An 8347-nucleotide genomic window follows, 5' to 3' on the forward strand; every position below is an offset into this window, starting at 1 on the left:
ATGAAGTTTGAAGAGAGATTAATAGATTCCAACGGCACTGAATATCTTGATACACCTCGCTTATTCATACAAAATGCTAAAGTAAATAACTTCAAAGACAGAGTTCACCATGCTATGTCTGGTCCTAAGTACTCAATCAAAGCACATGACACTGTCATTGGAGCTCAATCTCACACTCTCAGGAAAAAAATTCTTAAAGAAGCTCCACCTAATCAACCAAACAAAACATACATTATTGAACCTTGCAGTAGGTGAAAGGACAGACATATCTATTAACATAAGAACTCGTGATGGCTTGACAAATGGTGCTGCTAACACAGTCAAACTTATTCAACTACAGCAAACTGGCAAACAATCAAGGTATTGTATGGGTGCAATTTGATTGTGTTGATGTCGGTGAGAAAATTAAATTGAACGTTTTTCTTAAGAAGATTAACGAGTGGCCGTACATCTGACCAGGAGACGAGCTTGGGCTAGACAGATTTTCTATCTTCCTCAGCCAATGCCAAAGCACCATGTCAACTCTAACTTTCCTGTCTATTCTCAATCATCCTAATAATCTGCAGAGCTTAGTGACCAAACTTACTTTTCCGCCTCAAGACTGATGGAACTGAGAAGCAAATAAACAAGAACCACAAGAGGAGCAATCACCATCTTTGACAATTTCATAAACTTTGTGCCAGCAGAAGCAGGAATTGCAACCAATCCATTTTCTCGGGAGAAGCTCTGCATCGCGTGGATGGTCCCTCTAATAGACCTGATCGTACCAACAAAGGGAAAGGCCCTGGCAAGTTAAAACCTTTGGGGAGCGTACTCGTATCTCTCATCACGTTTCCAATCACGCAACAAATGTAACCGCTGACTAACTGATGGGCTCCCACAAGCCCACAAGCTTTTGTGTACTCTGTAGCAAGGGTCATGACTTACACGATTGCAAGGATTACTTAAAGAAATCTTGGTTGCAGAGGAAAGACTTTCTTAAGGAGAAAGCACTCTGCTTTGCTTGTTACGATCCTGGACATAGAGCTCACAGTTGTGTCCAGCGGAAAACCTGTTAGAAGTGTTCTCGTTGACATCCTACAGGACTGCATGATGACAACTTTGCCCATAACGAAGAGGCCCCCAAGCAACTGAGCCACCCTCCTCTGCAACAGAAGGACTCTGCATCAAATGCCCATACAGAAAGTGGAAGAGAATATCTGTAATGCCGTAGGTACTGAGGAATCCGTTTCTGCCCATCCCATCGTTCTAGTCAGGCTCAAATCTGAAGGGAGAGAAGTCCTCACTTTCGCCATGCTCAATGCCTGTAGTACCAGATTGTTTGTTCTCTGTAATATATTAAGTACCCTCTAGGGTTACTGAGTATGTACCCAGAATACATTGCCGAATAAAGTTGTGTTGAAGCGGCCATGTTGTTGACCTCGTGTTCACTAGCAATATATTACATTTTGACGACGAGGATCGGTCGTTTTTCCACGTCATTCAAAAGTGCAAGGTCTTTGGACAACGCTGTGTGTGTTGTGGCATAGAAGATGGCCAGCACTAGTGCGAGTGGATTATTTGGACGTGTTGGCGGGTTCAACGTCGCACGTGAAACGTTTAGTGCCTACGTCGAGAGGATGGAAATGTTCTTTACAGCCAACAACATGGTAACGACAACAGGAGAGGGAAGCGCCGCCACCAACCTTGTGGTAGCGAACAGGAAACGTGCCATTTTCCTGACAGAAGTGGGGCCGGAGGTATACACAACCCTCAGCAACTTATTGGCGCCCACTAAACCGAAGGACGTATCATTCACTAACATTGTGGAAGTCTTGGAGAAACACTACAACCCGAAGCCCCTGGAAATCGCACAAAGTTTTCACTTTGGCACGCGAAATAAAAAATCCGAAGAATCAGTTAGCGATTATGTGCTGGCTTTGAAGAGATTGGCGGTCCACTGTAATTATGGTGAATTCCTCAATCGGGCGTTACGCGACCGATTCGTATGCGGACTGAACAATCCGAAGATACAAAACAAACTACTGAACACAGATGACCTCACATTCGAAAAGGCTTGCAGTATTGCCAAGACCATGGAGATGGCAGACAGGAACACCCAAGAATTTCACCCTTCACGCAGTGAAACTGTTCAAGTAAACAAGTTGACAGAACAAGGAAGTAAAAACACTGAAAGGAAGAACACTGAACAATTGTCATGCCCTAGGTGTGGGGGTAATCATTCAGGTCAGTCTTGTAAATTTAAGTCAGCAAAATGCTACAAGTGCTCCAAGATTGGGCATTTAGCTTCTGTTTGTCGCAGTAAGGATTAAAAGAAAAAGGGTAAAATTCATAGTGTACAGGCTTCAGAATCAGGCAATGATGAGTGTGAGGATGAGGAATTAGGAATTTATTCTCTGAATTCGCTTGACCAACACAAGCCTAATTGCAATAGGTACACTGTAGAAATGGAAATCAATGGTAAACTGTGTATGATGGAGTTAGACACAGCTGCAGATTTCTCAATAATGAGTAGAAGTGAATATCTAGAGAGGTTTGCAGACAAGCCTCTGTCTCCTTCTAAAGTAACACTTAAGACATACACGGGTGAATTACTAGATGTGTCAGGGGAAATGCAGTGTGACATAGTGTATAAGGGTAAACCATACTCTCTACCCATTCTTGTAGCCAATTATGATGCAAAACCTACTTTACTTGGTAAAAACTGGCTGCGGCACATTAAGTTTGAATGGGGTGAGATATTTTGTGTTCCCAAGGGAGACCCTAGGAGTGCTGATAGTCAACTGAATGAGTTGCTATCTAAACATAGCGAATTGTTTACTGAGAGTTACAAAGGTATGACGGGCCTTGAGGCCCATATTACTATGAGAGGCGATGCAAAACCTGTATTCGTGAAAGCGCGTAGGGTTCCATACGCTTTAAAAGAGCAAGTCGAAAAAGAGTTAGACAAACTAGAAAAGCATGGTGTTATTAGGAAAGTTGACAGGTCACTTTGGGCTAGCCCAATTGTGGTAGTGCCAAAGGCTGATAACACTGTCAGAATATGTGGAGACTACAAATCCACTATCAATCAGTCAGTTGAAGATGAGCAATATGTTTTACCTACCACTCAGGATTTGTATGCTGCTCTGGTTGGCTCTAAGGTATTTAGTAAGCTTGATCTATCACATGCCTATGCCCAGCTGAATGTTGACAAAGAAAGTCAAGAGTACTTGACAATTACCACTCATAAAGGCCTTTATGCCTACCAGAAATTGCCCTATGGGGTCAAGTCATCCCCAAAAATCTTTCAAGCAAAAATGGATCAAATTCTTCAGGGAATTGAAAAATGTGCTTGTAAACAAGATGACATCTTGATAGGGGGCAATGACTGGCAAGAGAATCTCAAGATACTTGCTGATGTGTTGGACAGGCTACACCAATACAACTTGCATTTAAAACTGGTAAAATGTGAGTTTTTGAAACCTGAAGTGGTTTATCTAGGTCTGAGAATAAGTGCCGAAGGCCTGCAACCGGTGGAGGAGAAGATCAGTGCAGTGAAAAGAGCCCCAGCCCCAAAGAATGTGAGTGAATTAAGGTCCTTCCTGGGCATGGTTCAGTATTACCATTCCTTTTTGCCAGGGCTGGCTACAACCTTAGCACCTCTGCATAGGCTTTTGCAGAAAAATATTCAATGGGAATGGACAGATGACTGCCAGAAAGCTTTCGAGGCATGCAAGGAGGGCCTCACCAGTGAGTCGCTGTTGGTCCACTATGATCTAAATCGTGAGCTTAAGTTAGCTTGTGACGCATCGAGTTATGGTTTGGGGGCAGTGCTTAGTCATGTAATGGAAGATGGTCAAGAAAGGCCAATAGCATATGCGTCACGTACCCTCAGCTCAAGTGAGAAAAATTATGCTCAAATTGAACGGGAGGCCTTGTCTATTATTTTCGGGGTAAAAAAATTTAATCAGTTTCTATATGGACGAAAGTTCACTTTAGTAACTGACCACCAGCCATTGTTGGCTATTTTGGGCCCAAAAGCTGCTATACCCACACTTGCAGCTGCCCGTATGCAGCGCTGGGCACTTGTCCTTTCAGCATATGACTATAACATTGAGTACAGGAGCTCCGAGAAGCACAGCAACTGTGACGCCCTTTCTAGATTACCCCATGAAGAGTCTAAGATTGGCAGTGAGAGTGAGATTTACAATGTAAGTGCCATTGACAAAGATTTCCCCATAACTGCAAAAGAGATTGGGAAAGCTACATTGATGGATCCAGGGTTAAGCAAGGTACTTGATTGGGTCATGGTGGGGTGGCCAGAGGTTTATGATGAAGATTTAAAACCCTATTACACCCGTCGACATGAACTTTCTTGCGAACAAAATTGCATTCTCTGGGGTTCCAGGGTGATCATTCCCCCAGTATTTAGGGAAAAGATGTTGGAGGAGTTGCATTGGGAGCACCCAGGCATTTGTGCAATGAAAGCAATAGCACGCACCTGTGTTTGGTGGCCCAAGATGGATGAGGAAATTGAACAAAAGATTAAACTATGCTCAGTGTGTCAGGATGTGCGGACCTCTCCACCTTGTGCCCCATTGATACCCTGGAAATGGGCCACGCGACCCTTTCAGCGTATTCATGTTGATTTTTGTCAGAAAGGGATTGATTTTTTTTTTTGTGGTGGTTGATAGTTTTTCAAAATGGATAGAGGTTAAGCACATGACCTCAATCACCACAGAGAAAACCATGAATGAGTTGCGTCTTATATTTGCCCAACATGGTTTGCCCGAGGAGTTGGTATCAGATAATGGGCCACAATTTGTTTCAAGTGAGTTTGCTGAGTTTATGTATAAAAATGGCATTAAACATACCCTAACTCCTCCTTATCACCCACAATCAAATGGTGCTGCTGAGAGATCAGTCAGGGTGGTAAAGGAGGCGCTTGTCAAACAAGTTCTAGAGGGAAACAAGGGAAGGTCTATCAAACATAGACTAGCAGACTTCCTCTTGAGATACCGTACCACCCCACACAGCACCACAGGTGCTACGCCAGCAGAACTGTTGATGAGACGTAGACTGCGTACTCGTTTAACTCTAGTGAAACCTGATCTAGCCAAAACCGTAGAGAGTAAACAAAATAAGCAGAAGGAATATAAGGATTTAAAGGGTCGTCAAGATAGGCTGTTTGCAGAGAATGACATAGTTCGAGTGAGAAATACTCAAGCCCGTAGCAATACTGAGAGGTGGATTCTGGGAAGGGTAGTTAAGGTCTATGGACCCAGAACGTATTTAGTTAAGACTGGCTATAAGACCAGATATGTTCATGTTGATCATTTAATTAAAGCACATGATCAGGTGCCACATGAAACTAGAGAGTTGGACATACCTGTCCCAGAACTGTGTGAGCAACCTACTCTAAGTGTAGATAATAGCCAAGTTTCATCCGGGGTGCCGCAGCCACCAGTCACTTTTTCAGATAAAGATAATGAGCCTAATTCTAGTATTAGTGAAGAGAATGTAAACACACCATCGCCGGTTGTTCTGAGGCGATCAGAGAGAATTAGGAAACCTGTTGACCGACTGAACCTGTAGTGAATGTTATAGCTACTATTGTGTTACTTGTAAGGATATCTTATTTGTAAGGGGAAAGCAGTGTAATATATTAAGTACCCTCTAGGGTTACTGAGTATGTACCCAGAATACATTGCCGAATAAAGTTGTGTTGAAGCGGCCATGTTGTTGACCTCGTGTTCACTAGCAATATATTACATTCTCAGTGATATCACGGCCATGCTAAAGGTGAATGGTATGGAGACGCAGCTGATGGTGAAGACCATCAAGAGTGTGAAGTTGCACAACTCCAAAGTCTTGAATGGATTGGTCGTGACTGATTTAAATGGTGATCATCCTGTGCAGTTGCTGAAGACATTCACTAAAGAGGACCTTTCTATGCCCGAAAACATCCCTACACCTGAACTTGCCCATCATAGGGAAACATCTTAGAAGCATACTGGAAGATTTACCTCCACAGTCGCCCAATGCCAGGATCAGTCTTCTGATTGGCTTGAATTGCCCAAAGGCTCTTGAACCAGCAGGTATATTAGTGAGTGACAAGGGTGGTCCCTTTGCAATCAACACATTTGCCAGATGGGTGATAATGGGTCCCTGTACATGTGCAGTACAAAGCATCCGGTTGTAAGTTGTTGTAGAGTTGCTGCGAAGGAAGTTGGTTCGGGGAAACACCACGGTCATCACTTCATGGTGGAGACCAAAGTTAGAGAGATGGTCACACCACAAACACTGAATAAAATGTTTGAACTGGACTTCACCGAGCAAATGGACGACAAAGAGCAAGAGTATTCACAAAAAGACGAAAGGTTTTTGAAGATAGTCTGCCAGGGAACTCAGCACTTAGAAGATCTTCTTTATGAGATTTCCCTTCCACTTCACAGTGATGATCCATGGTCTCCTGACAACAGGGAGCAAGTCCTCCAAAGAGCACACTGGTTAAGGAAGAGTCTTATCAAGAGTGAGAAGTTTTACGCAGACTATGGTTTTGCTCAGAAGGTACTGTCACATCTTATGCATGCAAAGACAGGTCAAGTTTGGTACATACCCCACCATGGTTTTTACCATGCCAAGAAACCTAACAAGATCAGGTGGCATTCGACTGCAGCACCAGATTTAAAGGCAAATCACTAAACAACAAGCTGCTTCAGGGCCAAACTTGACGAACTGACTCCTATGTGTTCTGACCAGATTTCACTAGGGTCGAATTGTGTCTGCAAGTGACAATTAAATCAATGTTCCATTAAGTTTGATGGATGCCAGAAAGCCAGGGAGACTTCCTTCAATTTCTATGGTGGCCTGACGGAGATTTAACAAAGGATCTTGAGGAGTATCAGATGAATGTTCACCTATTTGGCTGGTCTTCATCACTGAGTTGCTCAAACTTCGCGTTGCAGAAAGATGCCAATGACGTAGAGAAGATTGTTGGTGCAGATACTGCTGATGTTCTGAAGAGTTTCTATGTCAACAATTGTCTTTGTTCAGAAGAGTCAGTAGACTTAGCTGTCGAAAGAATGCATGGTGTTGACTGTGCTTGTGCATATGGAGGGTTCAATTTGGCCAAGTTCCTCAGTAACAATAAGGTCGTTCTTGAAAGTATTCCAGAAGAAGCATGTGCCTATGGAGTGAGATCATTGGAACTAGGCAACAACTATTATCGAATCAAGAGGGCCCTTAGCATTCAGTGGGGGATCGAGTCTGACATGTCCAGTTTCAGAATCAACATAAAAGAACAACTGCTAACACTAAGAGGGATTTTGTCCAACATATCTTCTATCTACAACCCCCTAGGAATAGCTGCACCTTTTCTGTTGGTGGGAAAGAAGATATAGCAGGATTTGTGTCGTTTGAAGTTGAGTTGGGATGATGAAATCAGCCAAGAGTTCTGTGTGCGTTGGGTGAAGTGGAAAAGCCAGTTGCCTAACTTGGAGCAATTCTTTATGGAACAATGTCTCAAGCCCAAGAACTTTGGTAAGGTTATCTCAGGACAGATCCACAGCTTCTCGGATGTCAGTGCAACAGGCTATAGTCAGGTGACTCGCCTTAGAGTCAAGAATGAGAGGTGACATCCATTGTAAATTCCTTGTGGGGAAAGGTCGCATAGCTCCAGTTTAAGCTATGACAGTGCCACACCTTGAGCTCACATCAGCCCCAGTTTCAGTTCAAGTGGGAGAAATGTCTGCTAGAGAGTTACTAAACAAGAGGTTTGGAGGCTTGGCTAGGGTGAGCTCAGCTTGGCGGGGGCAAACTCAAAAAGTGAGGGGGCAAAAGCGGTGCAATTCTTGAAAAGTCGTGTTGCTAAAATCGATGTGACTTTTTTTAGGTTTCTTTCCTCTGGGTAGCTCTCCTCTCTCTCGCTCACTAATTTAGCTTTCTTGCTCCATCTATATTTCGTAGTTCTTGGAACATTACATGTGGACGAATCACATAAATGTTTCAAATATGGACCTATAGCGATCTCACTGTTGTCGGCCATGTTCGCTCATTCAATTGCTGACCTGAATGACCTCAGTGACTAACATGACCCACGTGCCCCAATAACGATATGACCCACAATGCCCCTTCACACTGGATGCCCAGTAAAGAGTGCGAAATTCATGTATCAAAGGTTAAGTTGGCCCAAACTAAACGTTATTCAGCCACAGTAGAAGCTACAGTATGTGTTTATATATTTATTGTGTGTCAAAGAAAGGTAATACCAACTCTAGAAGATTGCAAAAGGCTCCCAAATGATTGGAGGATTAAGGTTTGAGACATTTTGGGTTAACTCTGAATTACTATCCTTTGTTATAGT

The 8347-nt window shown here is 43.2% G+C and overlaps 1 protein-coding gene and 1 pseudogene across 1 annotated transcript; both read left to right on the forward strand.

Moving 5' to 3' along the window:
- On the forward strand, positions 1-6184 carry LOC149041244 (uncharacterized; annotated as a pseudogene).
- A 625-nt stretch (positions 6185-6809) lies between these two features.
- LOC113664693 (uncharacterized) lies at positions 6810-7385 on the forward strand. Its single transcript, XM_027180319.2, has one exon. The coding sequence runs from the start codon at positions 6810-6812 to the stop codon at positions 7383-7385; it is 576 nt and encodes a 191-aa protein (XP_027036120.2).
- The last annotated feature ends 962 nt before the right edge of the window (positions 7386-8347 follow it).

Source organism: Pocillopora damicornis, chromosome 8, assembly GCF_964200805.1.
Source record: "Pocillopora damicornis chromosome 8, jaPocDami1.2, whole genome shotgun sequence".
Lineage (NCBI taxonomy): Eukaryota > Metazoa > Cnidaria > Anthozoa > Scleractinia > Pocilloporidae > Pocillopora > Pocillopora damicornis.

Coding starts and splice junctions, on each gene's coding strand:
- LOC113664693 (XM_027180319.2), top strand. CDS start 6,810: ATGCCAGAAAGCCAGGGAGACTTCCTTCAATTTCTATGGTGGCCTGAC.